Source organism: Ips typographus, unplaced genomic scaffold (assembly GCF_016097725.1).
Source record: "Ips typographus isolate SLU unplaced genomic scaffold, UJ_Ityp_2.0 IpsContig269, whole genome shotgun sequence".
Taxonomy (NCBI): Eukaryota; Metazoa; Arthropoda; class Insecta; order Coleoptera; family Curculionidae; genus Ips; species Ips typographus.
The window spans coordinates 1,269-16,115 of record NW_028098569.1 but is presented as its reverse complement, the minus strand read 5'-3'; the positions used below and the strand labels follow the sequence as shown (position 1 = coordinate 16,115).

The window sequence follows — 14,847 nt, the reverse complement described above, 5'->3', positions numbered from 1 at the left end:
AAAGAATGGGGGGGTATTAGGGGTCTTTTTTACTACTTTTTTAAATTCAATATCTCGGTAAACTGAAGAGTTAGAGAGTCCAGTTTTGGCTCATTTTGGAGTATTTTTTATCCTCTTTCTAATGGCGTTCTAGCGATATCTATAAGAGTTCAAATAAAAAAGTTACAATCATTCAAAAATTTAAAAAAAATCATTTTTGCAAAAAGTGCAATTTTAGCAATTTTTTATTTTGCTCCATGAGGGTTCCAATGCACAGCAAAGGGCATATTTATACCAAACGACCTTAAATTAGGTGAAATAAGTACAAAAAAAACACTTTGAAATTTTTCATTTTTCAAAAAAATTTAAAGGATGGGGGGGTATTAGGGGTCCTTTTTTAATACTTTTTGAAATTCAATATCTCGGTAACCTGAAGAGCTAGAGAGTCCAGTTTTGGCTCATTTTGTAGTATTTTTTATCCTCTTTCTAATGGCGTTCTAGCGAAATCTATAAGAGTTCAAATAAAAAGTTACAATCGTTCAAAAATTGAAAACATTTTATTTTTGCAAAAAGAGCAATTTTGGCAATTTTTTATTTTGCTCCAGGAGGGTTGCAATGCACAGCAAAGGGCATATTTATACCAAACGACCTTAAATTAGGTGAAATAAGTACAAAAAAAACACTTAAAAATTTTTCATTTTTCAGAAAAATTGAGAGAATGGGGGGGTATTAGGGGTCTTTTTTTACTACTTTTGAAATTCATTATCTCGGTAACCTGAAGAGCTAGAGAGTCCAGTTTCCGCTCATTTTGTAGTATTTTTTATTCTCTTTCTAATGGCGTTTTAGCGAAATCTATATGAGTTCAAATAAAAAAGTTACATCATTCAAAAATTGAAAAAAAAATCATTTTTGCAAAAAGTGCAATTTTGGCAATTTTTTATTTTGCTCCAGGAGGGTTCCAATGCACAGCAAAGGGCATATCTATACCAAACGACCTTAAATTAGGTAAAATAAATACAAAAAAAGCACTTTAAAATGTTTCATTTTTCAAAAAAATTGAAAGAATGGGGGGGTATTAGGGGTCTTTTTTTACTACTTTTTGAAATTCAATATCTCGGTAACCTGAAAAGCTAGAGAGTCCAGTTTTGGCTCATTTTGTAGTGTTTTTTATCCTCTTTCTAATGGCGTTTTATCAAAATGTATAAGAGTTCAAATAAAAAGTTACAATCATTCAAAAATTGAAAACATTTTATTTTTGCAAAAGTGCAATTTTGGCAATTTTTTATTTTGCTCCAGGAGGGTTGCAATGCACAGCAAAGGGCATATTTATACCAAACAACCTTAAATTAGGTGAAATAAGTACAAAAAAAACACTTAAAAATTTTTTCATTTTTCAAAAAAATTGAAAGAATGGGGGGGTATTAGGGGTCTTTTTTACTACTTTTTTAAATTCAATATCTCGGTAAACTGAAGAGTTAGAGAGTCCAGTTTTGGCTCATTTTGTAGTATTTTTTATTCTCTTTCTAATGGCGTTTTAGCGAAATCTATATGAGTTCAAATAAAAAAGTTACAATCATTCAAAAATTGAAAAAAAATCATTTTTGCAAAAAGTGCAATTTTGGCAATTTTTTATTTTGCTCCAGGAGGGTTCCAATGCACAGCAAAGGGCATATCTATACCAAACGACCTTAAATTAGGTAAAATAAATACAAAAAAAGCACTTTAAAATGTTTCATTTTTCAAAAAAATTGAAAGAATGGGGGGGTATTAGGGGTCTTTTTTTACTACTTTTTGAAATTCAATATCTCGGTAACCTGAAAAGCTAGAGAGTCCAGTTTTGGCTCATTTTGTAGTGTTTTTTATCCTCTTTCTAATGGCGTTCTAGCGAAATCTATAAGAGTTCAAATAAAAAGTTACAATCATTCAAAAATTGAAAACATTTTATTTTTGCAAAAAGGGCAATTTTGGCTATTTTTTATTTTGCTCCAGGAGGGTTTCAATGCACAGCAAAGGGCATATTTATACCAAACGACCTTAAACTAGGTGAAATAAGTACAAAAAAAGCACTTTAAATTTTTCATTTTTCAAAAAAATTTAAAGAATGGGGGATTATTAGGGGTCTTTTTTTACTACTTTTTGAAATTCAATATCTCGGTAAACTGAAGAGTTAGAGAGTCCAGTTTTGGCTCATTTTGTAGTATTTTTTATTCTCTTTCTAATGGCGTTTTAGCGAAATCTATATGAGTTCAAATAAAAAAGTTACAATCATTCAAAAATTGAAAAAAAATCATTTTTGCAAAAAGTGCAATTTTGGCAATTTTTTATTTTGCTCCAGGAGGGTTCCAATGCACAGCAAAGGGCATATTTATACCAACCGACCTTAAATTAGGTGAAATAAGTACAAAAAAAACACTTAAAATTTTTTTCATTTTTCAAAAAAATTGAAAGAATGAGGGGGTATTAGGGGTCTTTTTTTACTACTTTTTGAAATTTAATATCTCGGTAAACTGAAGAGTTAGAGAGTCCAGTTTTGGCTCATTTTGGAGTATTTTTTATCCTCTTTCTCATGGCGTTCTAGCGAAATCTATAAGAGTTCAAATAAAAAAGTTCCAATCATTCAAAAATTAAAAAAAAAATCATTTTTGCAAAAAGTGCAATTTTAGCAATTTTTTATTTTGCTCCATGAGGGTTCCAATGCACAGCAAAGGGCATATTTATACCAAACGACCTTAAATTAGGTGAAATAAGTACAAAAAAAAACACTTTAAAATGCTTAATTTTTCAAAAAAATTGAGAGAATGGGGGGGTATTAGGGGTCTTTTTTTACTACTTTTTAAATTCAATATCTCGGTAACCTGAAAAGCTAGAGAGTCCAGTTTTGGCTCATTTTGTAGTGTTTTTTATCCTCTTTCTAATGGCGTTTTATCAAAATGTATAAGAGTTCAAATAAAAAAGTTACAATCATTCAAAATTGATCAAATTTCATTTTTGCAAAAAGTGCAATTTTGTCAATTTTTTATTTTGCTCTAGGAGGGTTCCAATGCACAGCAAAGGGCATATTTACACCAAACGACCTTAAATTAGGTGAAATAAGTACAAAAAAAGCACTTTAAAATTTTTCATTTTTCAAAAAAATTGAAAGAATGGGGAGGTATTAGGGGTCCTTTTTTAATACTTTTTGAAATTCAATATCTCGGTAACCTGAAGAGCTAGAGAGTCCAGTTTTGGCTCATTTTGTAGTATTTTTTATCCTCTTTCTAATGGCGTTCTAGCGAAATCTATAAGAGTTCAAATAAAAAAGTTACAATCATTCAAAAATTGAAAACATTTTATTTTTGCAAAAAGTTGCTACACGTGAAATTGGTTTGAGCATGAGACAAAAAAACTAAACTAAACTAAACCTTGGTTCAGTGGACTGGCTTAGGACGCGTGTGCAAATACTCGACTAACTCAGGGGTTCAAAGCGCCACCAACTTTAAGCAGGTACAAAGTTGGAAACCTTTCTGATGTTCCGACAGTCCCCCTGGCCCAAAGTACAACAAAATGCAACAAATTACTATTACTTACGTGACAATGCAGCCGGTGAACTAAGTCTATTGCCAATGATATGTTGATAATTGGCTTATTAAAAGGCCCTGTGACTTGTACATTAAAACAAAGTGGTAAAAGAGATTCAATGACGTATATTGAATAAATATTAAATTGGGTCGGTCCCAATACAATCAAAAAAATAAATAAAATGATCAATTAAATAAATAGAGTTAAAAATTAGAGATAGTTCTGAGCGATTTGGCTAGCACAATCTAGCAATACTATTTTCCTGATGGCTTTTATAGATGTTTAAATATATTTACGATAGGGGAAAAATCAGGGTGGTTAGTCAAAGGTAAGGGAGCTTGCCTGTCAACCTTCGGTGAACCAAACTGCTCCACTGGGAGTTCAACTCAGTTCAGTCTCGGGAGGTTTTCTATGGCTTGGAAGACTGCTCAGTAACAGCCCCCAGAAGTATGGAACTTGGTGGCCTACTCTGGACTACAATTTGAATCCGCGTGGATGAAGCCTCACCGAAGAACCCTTTCAGGTGGTCAAAGCCTCACCGAAGAACCCTTTCAGGTGGTCAAAGCCTCACCGAAGAACCCTTTCAAAGCAAAGAACGAATAAGGCCCTGGCTTTCTCCAAAAACCCTATAGCTACCTTTCTGATGGTCGAAAGGGTAGTTTTTCTTTCCTCCCTGCCCCCAAATCGGCTACAAATTTGGCACAAAACCTGCACAAGCACATTTCCATAAGATTACAACCCTTGACCAAGAAAGGAAAACTTACCCCAGCTGCAAATTATGAGGACCAAACAAATCCGCCTGAAGCGACAACAGACCACACAAAATCCTCACTAGATGAGTTCAACAAATGGTGGCTCTGGTTTGCTGTTGGTCTCACCACTCACAGCAAGGTCACTGGTCAAAAGGAGCCAAAATGGCTTCCCCCCGAGCTTAAATAGCCAGGGACCCAACCGGAAGTCAGGTGGGGAAATTAACTACGCTAGAATATTCTAAAAACCAATTTGCAACAGGAAACAGTAAAAGAAAAGCCAGATTAAAACACACTGACAGCCGAACTGAAGCTGACAGACAGAACTCTGACAGCGACAGCCCGCTGACAGCAGTGAAACGAATTAACCAACCAAAAAAGAAGAGAAGAGATAAGACACCTGTAACGCCATCTATTAACGGACTTGAAGATTTAAGATATAAACAAACGTAAAGAGGTAAACAGTAGTAAACAAACCAAATTAAGCAACATGAATTAATGAATTACAAAAACCACCAGGTAAGTCCCTACGGAGAAAATTGAACCGTAACAACTCCCCCTCTCCCAAGTTAGGAGATAAGCTACAATAAAGTAGGTTATCGACGATGATCAACCCACAAATAAACCAAATATTATCAATAATAACGCCGAAATCCCATCGGTCTCTTCATACCACCCCTGGCATGAAGGCTAATCAAATGATCAAATGAAACCAGAATCTCACTGGGCTACCCGTACCACCCTTGGTACGAACGAAAGCTTGAGACACATCAAGCACAAAGGAACCGAACCTATCACAAAATAAAACTAAAACAAATAAAATAAAAATAATGGCAAACAACTCCACAGCACCCCGCCCCCCCCCAAAGAAAGCGACAGCGGACCCCGCCCCGCCACGGAAACTCTCACTGGTCTGAGTTAAAGAGAAAGATGTAAGGGATAAACACTAACTGGCATTGCGTCATACTCCGTCAGTGGGAGGGACCTCGTATACCAGTCTCAGTGTGAGCCTCAGCCACGAAACAAAGACCGCCGCCTACTCCCCAAGGAAAAACGAAGCTCCATGCAGTCATCCGCCAGGTGGAAAATAGAGAAAAAAAAAAAAGACAAACTACTAACTGAAAAAGAGAAGAAACCTAAGTCCACCAACAAAGGGAGTGATGTTAAAGGAACCACTTCCAACCTGAAAGATGCCCAAAAGCACCGGTAGTCACAAAAAAAAATTAAATTTAATCGGGGTGTTCCGAGAAAAGTCACTGTCGCCAAATCCCACAAGACCAAGCCAAAGAGGCTGAGGTCGCCACAGTAGAGCCTCCCTGTACTTCAGGGCCATTGAGGTACTTACAGAGCCTCGGAGAAGCTCCCCCCTATGGACAACCCTCTCAAAAGCCTTAAAGGACTCGTGACCAAGACGACACCCAACTTCACTCAGCCCATACGAACAAGCAAAGTGATCTACCAACCTAAAACTAAGACAAATCCAAGAGTAAAAAAAATTATTAGAAGTATATGAGAAGCAGAGAGCAGACAGTCAATAATTTAAGCAGTAATTGAGTTAGATAAGATAAGGTATCAAAATATAAACAATAATGAACGCAAAGTAAGATAACCATAATCAAAGACAAAAAGGTATGATAACAACAATTATTTAATTAAAACTGAAAACTAATTTGAATCTCTCAAGCAATGTATAACCCTTGCTGTCAGAAGTTAGAATGCATTTAACTAACCCCGTAGGAATCGACCAAAACTTAGAGAAATTACATAAAGAAACTAAATCTTGATGCAATGTGATGCTACGTTACGAAACCAAACACAAGAAAATGATTTATGGATTAGAGTGAAGTTGATTAAACGGTATAAATCCACATAAAGTGACAGACCTGCTGCACTAATCCAAAACAGCAAACAGCTAAATAATCCAAACGGCAGCAGTCCCAAAAAAAAAAAACATTTGCGGTAATAACCTCTAACAGAGAAGGTACAAAACCAAACCGCAAAGATCAAACCGTCAACTTCAATCAATCCAAAATCAAAGTCACTAAACAAATTACCAAAGCATCAAAACAAAAGTTATGAAATTATTTATAACAATAGAAAACTGCAAAAAGGTAGATACGATATGAAAATCACTGACTATAGCACAACGTTAATTACTTCTACTCTTCTTACTCTTTACTAACGTAAAGTTAAAGAATTAATTATCATCAAAAAGGGTGAAGCCAAAAACCAAATTAAAAAAAAACAACAAAAGCAAAAAGTCTTAGCAAAATTAAAGTTAAAGTTAATGATGATATAAGTTACGAAATGACTATAAGATTACCAAAGTGACATTAAAAAGTTAAGCAAAAAGATAAGAAAAAAACTGCTCCCCACTATCCCAAAATACTTCCGAGTCGCAATCGAGGTAATAATGAGACGCAATCGAAATTCAAGGTAAGAAAGGTATGAAAAGAGAAAAAATAATAAATGAAAGAGCAAAAAGAAAGTAATTATAGGTAAGCAAGAAAGGAAAGATAGGAAAAAGGAAGTGACCGACCAACAAATTTATCAAATCATAGCACTATGTTATGGTGCATTATTCTGGGTATTAAGCGATCCACAGAACACTCTCAATCGAGAATTAGTACCCGCCACTGACCCTTAATAATGAAACCTAATTAAAAGTTACAAGGCATTAGGTTCCATTATCACCAAAAACTTTTGTTGCATAACGATAGTGTCACGTCATGCAACAGACAAACACGATGATTTTGTGTAATACTCTGTGATCTGAAATTGTCTACCAGAGTCTTTCAAAGATTAATCTTTGAGAACTAGAATGTATACCCACCACTAACCCTGAATAATGAAGCCTAATCAAAAAGTTACAAGGCATTAGGCTCCATTATCGCCAAAAAGAAAAAAAAGGTCAGTCACGGAAAGGAAAAGAAACAAGAAAGAGGCAATGATAAAGGCAAGAACTAATCAAAGACCTAACTAAACGCAAAAACCAACTTATTAGCTCGATTAAACGGGTGATCAAGTCAGAAACATCCCGCACTCGCGGATTAATCAAATAACTTAACTTGATGGACCCCCAAAAAGCGACAAAGTGTCAAAATAAACCGAGCTAACAAGGAAAAACGCAAGGTAATTTATCGAAACAACCAACAAGGTAATTAATATTACGCAAATTGATTCTAGGTAAGAGATAAAAGACAAGGTAAGTCAAAAAGATAAGGTAAGATAAAGGTAATAAGTCAGGGAAAAAGGTAATCATCAAAATCAGGTAATCAATGTAAAAACCGTAACGTGGTCACGCACGGCAAAACGCGAATAAGAAAGCCATCAAATTAATAGTTTACAAATAAAAAGATACGATAGTAATAACGCTAATCGAGATAGATAATGAACACCGCTAATGATGTTTCAAAACGCAAAATTAAGGAAAAATACAATAAATTTGACTAAACAGTCACCGCAAGAGGATAATGAATAAAACAATAACCAAGTGAATTAAACAATCCGCGTTCTGCTTGTTGCGCAATATCGAGATGGAGTTACTCAACAACCGGTTTCAAGTCTTGCACATGCCAAACTCCCTTACTCACGCCATTTGAATCTTTCAATTCATAAGTACACGTGCCGGTTCGTTTGTGAATTATGAACGGTCCCACAAATTCGGGAGCCAATTTGGCGCTGAAATAGTTAGCGGCATTGGATAAACTTTTGTTTTTCTTCCAAACACGTTGACCAACAAAGTAACTAACGGGTCGTCGTCGCAAATTATACTGATGTTGGCTCTTATCGCGAGACTTTAAAATTCGCTCAGACACTTTCAGGAACATGTCTTTAAAACCCTGTATGCGTTTAGTTACGATCTGTTGAAGTTCAGTGTCAACAGTAGGAATACCTTCAGTGAAATCCTGACCAAAAAGTTTATGCTCCCTCCCGAAATTGATAAAATAAGGGGTGTAACCTGTTGTTTCATGGCGAGAAGTTCTGATTGCGCAAGAAATTGCCGGCAAATTGTCTTCCCAAGTTCGATGGTTGCCTTGATCTACATAAGTTTTTAACATGGTTTTAATGACTCTATTTACACGCTCGGTATGATCAGCCCTAGGATAATAGGCGGCCGTAAAAAAGATATTAACTTTATACCTGTCACATAAAGCTCGAAACTCTCTAGACCTCATTGGAGTACCGTTGTCACAGGTTAAGGTTTGGGGTGCGCCATAAACTAGAAAGACATTGTTTTCGAGAAATCTTGTCAAAGTTTTAGCATTAGCTGAACGACATGGATGTGTTACGACATATTTGGAAAAATAGTCAGTGACCACTAAAATATGGCTATTCCCGCTTTTTGATCTTACTAAAGGACCCACAAAATCAAGGCTGATAGATTGCCAGGGTTGATTAACAACAGGGCGATTTCCCATTAGTCCTGCGGGCGGTTTTTGCTCTACTTTGTTCTGAGCACAAATATGACAATGACTGATGTATTTGTGAACATCAGATCGCAATTTAGGCCAGTAGTAACGTTCTGCTATCTTCCAAAAGGTCTTAAACATCCCAACGTGACCCGAGGTGGGTAAATCATGACAACGAGACAAAATTTCTTTCCGACTATCTTTAGGCACCACCAACTTCCAACTGCTAGAATTTTCTAGAAAGTCAGGGTTCGATGTCTTGACGAACTTGTAAAGTTTGCCACCCTCAACCCGCCAACAGGGAAATTTATTAGGGTGTTGTTCAATACGGTGAAGCATGCCACGGTACCACGCATCTTTGGCTTCTAAAAGCCTGATCGGAAATCAAGGCCGCGCTGACACTAACTGGTACAGATCTGGACAAAAAGTCTGGAACAATGTGTTCCTTTCCTTTCCTGTGAATTAACTGAAAATCGTACGGTTGTAAACGAAGTGCCCAACGAGCCAAGCGACCCTGAGGATCCTTTAAATTATGAAGCCACAGTAGTGAATGGTGGTCCGTTATAACCTTGAAATGCACGCCCTCCAAATAATGTCTGAGCTTCTCAACACCCCAGATGACTGCCAAACACTCCTTCTCTGTCACAGTTAACTTCATTTCTTGACGGGTAAGCGACCTTGATAGGTAACAAATAACCTTTTCGCCATCAGCAAATGATTGTGTCAATACAGCACCCAAACCGTAATGTGAAGCATCGGTTTGCAAGACAAAGGTTTTATCGAAATCAGGGCAAGTTAAAACGGGTGCAGTTATTAGAGCCTCTTTAATGGTGTTAAAAGAAGATTGACATTCGGGTGTCCAGTTAAATTTGACATTTTTCCTAGTTAAATGAGATAATGGTGACAGGATGCTAGAGAAAGAGGGTATGAACCGTCTATACCAACTGGCAGTGGCAATAAATCTACGAATCTCAGTTAAGTTAGTAGGTGGCAAAATATTGACAATGGCCTGTACTTTTTCGGGGTCAGGTCTTAAACCCTTAGAATCTACAACGTGGCCAAGGTACTTAAGTTCGGGCTTACAAAAATGACACTTTTCAGGTTTCACCAAAAGGCCTGCGTCCTTTAAACGGTCAAAAACGAGTCCCAAGATCTTCAAATGCTCATTAAAGGTACTAGAAATTATGATAATGTCGTCAAGATAAACCATAACATTGTTTTCCAAATCTACCCCTAAAACACGGTCTATAATTCTTTGCCAGGTTGCTGGTGCGTTGGTCAAGCCAAAAGGCATACGGGTGAACTGAAACAAATTCCTGCCAGGCACTGTAAAGGCGGTCAACTCTTTGGAAGCTTCACTCAAAGGTACTTGCCAGAAAGCTGATTTAATATCGATTGAACTAATGTAATGAGCATTTTTCAATCGATCTAAAATGGCTGAAATGTACGGAATAGGGTACGAATCTTTCTTTGTTTTACTGTTCAGCTTCCTAAAGTCAATGCAAAAGCGATAACTATTGTCCTTTTTTTTAACCAAACAAACTGGACTAGACCACGGGCTCTTTGATGGCTCTATAACCCCCAGCTTTAACATTTCATCAATTTCCTCATCGATAAGCCGTTGCTTAAAAGGTGAAACAGGATAATAACGCTGTTTGATTGGCAAAGTGCCAGGCAACAATTCGATAACATGCTCAGCTACTTTGCAGCAGCCAAGCCCGGTTCCCGATGAGAAAACTCTCTCCTTAACAAATTTATCAAGAGCCTGCCGGTCTAAATCAGACAACAGTTCCGCATCAACCACACCGCAGACTTCTGTCTGTGGTAGAGAGTCAGCAAAGTGCCAGACATCCTGTTGTAAATCAGGAATCAGTTTCATTGCCTTCCAAAAATCAACTCCCAAAATAAGTTGATGACTTAATTCGGGTAATACCAAAACTTCAACAAAGTGGGTTTTATTCATAAGAGTGATCGGTGCTGAAATAAAACCTATGCTAGCACAGACTTGACCGTTGGCAACCGTGCAATTACTATGCTTTCTAGCTGAAGGCCCAAATTTTGTAAAATAACATAGCCACTTTGTCCTACTATTGTGCGTGAAGCGCCTGAATCCAGCAAACCTAACATTTTTAAACCCAAAATTGAAACTTCCAAGTAAGGACGTTCATCGCCCTGGGCGTGTGAAAAAATGAAGTCTAAAAACTTGGTATTATTTAGGGGCAATTCGATGGTCGAAAAGTTGGGCGAAGGAGAAACCGCGCGACCAATCAGTTCCTCCGAGAGGCGTTTCCCGACCGACATTTGGGACAAGTACTCACGGTAACGTCTGGTGTTCCACACCGATAACAATGTCTTTTGCGTGGCAACGGACAATTTCTATTTAAGTGACCCGTCTGATCACAATTCCAGCATCTAGCGAGGTTGGGGCGAGGGTTGAGGTGATTACCAGAAGAAGCTGAATCGGCCTGGTTTGAACGAGGAAAACTAGAGTTCTGAGGCAAATGAGCGGCCACATTGGTGGGGAATGTGGTGGGCGAAGGTGGTAAATAAGAAGCAGCTATTGGGGCAGTTGTCGGAGTAAAACTTTCCGATGTAATTGAAGATTCAATAAAAGCAAAATCGGGCTCGACAAAGTCTCGGCGCCTGCGTGATGGCGGTACATAATGATCAACACGGTACTTTTTCGCCTCTAGTTTCAAGCACTCACTCTCCAACTCCTCCAATGTTGACACAACTGGAAGCTGAGTAGTATAGAATGGGGACAAATTACGGGTAATGATATCCAACTGCACGTCAGCCGAGAGTCTACCGTGACGCCTAAACAATGCGTTCATGTTGGAAAGATAGTCCACAATAGTTTCGGACGTATCTTGCGTTCGGTCTAAAATCTCTTTAAACAACCTAGCACGATAGTCTGGAGGTTCAAAATGTCGAGTCAAAAGTTCGGATAATGATTGCCAGTCATTAAACCGATCGCGATTTGCCCTAAACCAATTCAAAGCTTTTCGGAAAACAAGTCAATAGCCGAATCGAACAGTTCCGCTTCTGAAAGACCGCGAGCTAAACGTAACTCGGTAGCTCGTTCAAGAAAGTTATGCACTGACATTTTATCAGTATGCCCCGAAAACTTAAGACCCCATTTGTCTACACGGCAATTTTTAGAGCCCCCATTAAAAGATTTATTAGGTGTAGATTTGTGGGCGGCGGTTCTATCAATCCGGTCACTCAATACTGACTCGTTATCGGAAACACTCTGTTCAAAAGCGGAGCTCAAATTCGGCTCTGAAGCTAACAACCTATCAAGTTGGTCTAAAGTTGACAAAACCTCAACAGTCAGTTGAGCACGCTTCTCAATCAGATCAGCAGATAATCCCCCCAAAGGAATACGATCTAAACGTTGGTACAAATGCATAAAACGCGATTGTGCCCGCTCAAAAATATTTCTGGCTTCAGCCCCCGAAATTTCCTTTACGAGTTTTAAAGCCTGAGCAAAAACTTCAGCTATCGTGTCAAGTTCTTCCTCGGCATTAAAAGGGTAAGCTGGGTTCTTCAAACCCTTGCCTTTCTTTTCTAATTTTAAAAGAGGACGGAAAGCAGCGCGTAATTGGTCAACAGTATTTGAATCTGAGGTAGGCATACCTCGAACTGCAAGTTCATAACGAAGCATGTCTTTAGTCAAGTGTAAAATGTTCATATTATACTCCATCTCGAATATTTTTCACAACAGAACAAAATACGGTAAAAAAAATTCAACTAACAATATATCAAATCAATAAATCACCGAATTTCAATAAAACAAAATCAATAAACCAATAAATCAATAAATCGGTGAATACAAACCAACTTCAACAATGTTGTGAATCATTAAGTCAAATATAAATCAATAAATTGGTTAGTAACAAGGTAATTTTCAATGTACAAGTCACCAGGAAGTTGTAAAAAGCTGCTCAATTCTCAAAAATACGCCACAAACGTTGGGCGCCAAATTGCTACACGTGAAATTGGTTTGAGCATGAGACAAAAAAACTAAACTAAACTAAACCTTGGTTCAGTGGACTGGCTTAGGACGCGTGTGCAAATACTCGACTAACCAGGGGTTCAAAGCGCCACCAACTTTAAGCAGGTACAAAGTTGGAAACCTTTCTGATGTTCCGACAGTCCCCCTGGCCCAAAGTACAACAAATGCAACAAATTACTATTACTTACGTGACAATGCAGCCGGTGAACTAAGTCTATTGCCAATGATATGTTGATAATTGGCTTATTAAAAGGCCCTGTGACTTGTACATTAAACAAAGTGGTAAAAGAGATTCAATGACGTATATTGAATAAATATTAAATTGGGTCGGTCCCAATACAATCAAAAAATAAAATAAAATGATCAATTAAATAAATAGAGTTAAAAATTAGAGATAGTTCTGAGCGATTTGGCTAGCACAATCTAGCAATACTATTTTCCTGATGGCTTTTATAGATGTTTAAATATTTACGATAGGGGAAAAATCAGGTGGTTAGTCAAAGGTAAGGGAGCTTGCCTGTCAACCTTCGGTGAACCAAACTGCTCCACTGGGAGTTCAACTCAGTTCAGTCTCGGGAGGTTTTCTATGGCTTGGAAGACTGCTCAGTAACAGCCCCCAGAAGTATGGAACTTGGTGGCCTACTCTGGACTACAATTTGAATCCGCGTGGATGAAGCCTCACCGAAGAACCCTTTCAGGTGGTCAAAGCCTCACCGAAGAACCCTTTCAGGTGGTCAAAGCCTCACCGAAGAACCCTTTCAGGTGGTCAAAGCCTCACCGAAGAACCCTTTCAAAGCAAAGAACGAATAAGGCCCTGGCTTTCTCCAAAAACCCTATAGCTACCTTTCTGATGGTCGAAAGGGTAGTTTTTCTTTCCTCCCTGCCCCCAAATCGGCTACAAATTTGGCACAAAACCTGCACAAGCACATTTCCATAAGATTACAACCCTTGACCAAGAAAGGAAAACTTACCCCAGCTGCAAATTATGAGGACCAAACAAATCCGCCTGAAGCGACAACAGACCACACAAAATCCTCACTAGATGAGTTCAACAAAATGGTGGCTCTGGTTTGCTGTTGGTCTCACCACTCACAGCAAGGTCACTGGTCAAAAAGGAGCCAAAATGGCTTCCCCCCGAGCTTAAATAGCCAGGGACCCAACCGGAAGTCAGGTGGGGAAATTAACTACGCTAGAATATTCTAAAAACCAATTTGCAACAGGAAACAGTAAAAGAAAAGCCAGATTAAAACACCTGACAGCCGAACTGAAGCTGACAGACAGAACTCTGACAGCGACAGCCCGCTGACAGCAGTGAAACGAATTTAACCAACCAAAAAAAAGAAAGATATAAGACACCTGTAACGCCATCTATTAACGGACTTGAAGATTTAAGATATAAACAAACGTAAAGAGGTAAACAGTAGTAAACAAACCAAATTAAGCAACATGAATTAATGAATTACAAAACCACCAGGTAAGTCCCTACGGAGAAAATTGAACCGTAACAAAGTGCAATTTTGGCAATTTTTTATTTTGCTCCATCCGTCCTTTTTTAATACTTTTTGAAATTCAATCTCGGTAACCTGAAGAGCTAGAGAGTCCAGTTTTGGCTCATTTTGTAGTTTTTATCCTCTTTCTAATGGCGTTCTAGCGAAATCTATAAGAGTTCAAATAAAAAAGTTACAATCATTCAAAATTGAAAACATTTTATTTTTGCAAAAAGTGCAATTTTGGCAATTTTTTATTTTGCTCCAGGAGGGTTCCAATGCACAGCAAAGGGCATATTTATACCAAACGACCTTAAACTAGGTGAAATAAGTACAAAAAAAGCACTTTAAATTTTTCATTTTTCAAAAAAATTTAAAGAATGGGGGATTAGGGGGTCTTTTTTTACTACTTTTTGAAATTCAATATCTCGGTAACCTGAAAAGCTAGAGAGTCCAGTTTTGGCTCATTTTGTAGTATTTTTATCCTCTTTCTAATAGCGTGTTAGCGAAATTTATAAGAGTTCAAATAAAAAAGTTACAATCATTCAAAATTGAAAACATTTTATTTTTGCAAAATGCAATTTTTGTCAATTTTTTATTTTGCTCTAAGAGGGTTCCAATGCACAGCAAAGGGCATATTTATA

General features: G+C 37.6%; 1 protein-coding gene and 2 long non-coding RNA genes across 4 annotated transcripts; all 3 read right to left on the bottom strand.

Annotated features, from left to right (window-relative positions):
* Positions 1-3,845: 3,845 nt before the first annotated feature.
* LOC145739496 (uncharacterized) lies at positions 3,846-4,386 on the bottom strand. Its single transcript, XR_014181050.1, has 3 exons — positions 4,302-4,386; positions 4,174-4,245; positions 3,846-4,117 (listed from the first exon to the last, which is right to left on the bottom strand). It is a non-coding gene; the product is annotated as an uncharacterized LOC145739496 (long non-coding RNA).
* Positions 4,387-7,828: 3,442 nt separating this feature from the next.
* On the bottom strand, positions 7,829-8,347 carry LOC145739495 (uncharacterized). Its single transcript, XM_081994898.1, has one exon. The coding sequence runs from the start codon at positions 8,345-8,347 to the stop codon at positions 7,829-7,831; it is 519 nt and encodes a 172-aa protein (XP_081851024.1).
* Positions 8,348-13,335: 4,988 nt separating this feature from the next.
* Positions 13,336-13,907, bottom strand: LOC145739494 (uncharacterized). 2 transcript variants are annotated; one of them, XR_014181048.1, is made up of 3 exons: positions 13,688-13,820; positions 13,560-13,631; positions 13,336-13,471 (listed from the first exon to the last, which is right to left on the bottom strand). It is a non-coding gene; the product is annotated as an uncharacterized LOC145739494 (long non-coding RNA). The 2 variants fall into 2 exon arrangements; XR_014181049.1 differs by having other exon boundaries at positions 13,371-13,503; positions 13,688-13,907.
* Positions 13,908-14,847: the final 940 nt, after the last annotated feature.

What these genes read in the sequence shown, in the direction of transcription:
- LOC145739495 (XM_081994898.1), bottom strand. Translation starts at nt 8,347, where the DNA reads ATGTTAAAAACTTATGTAGATCAAGGCAACCATCGAACTTGGGAAGAC.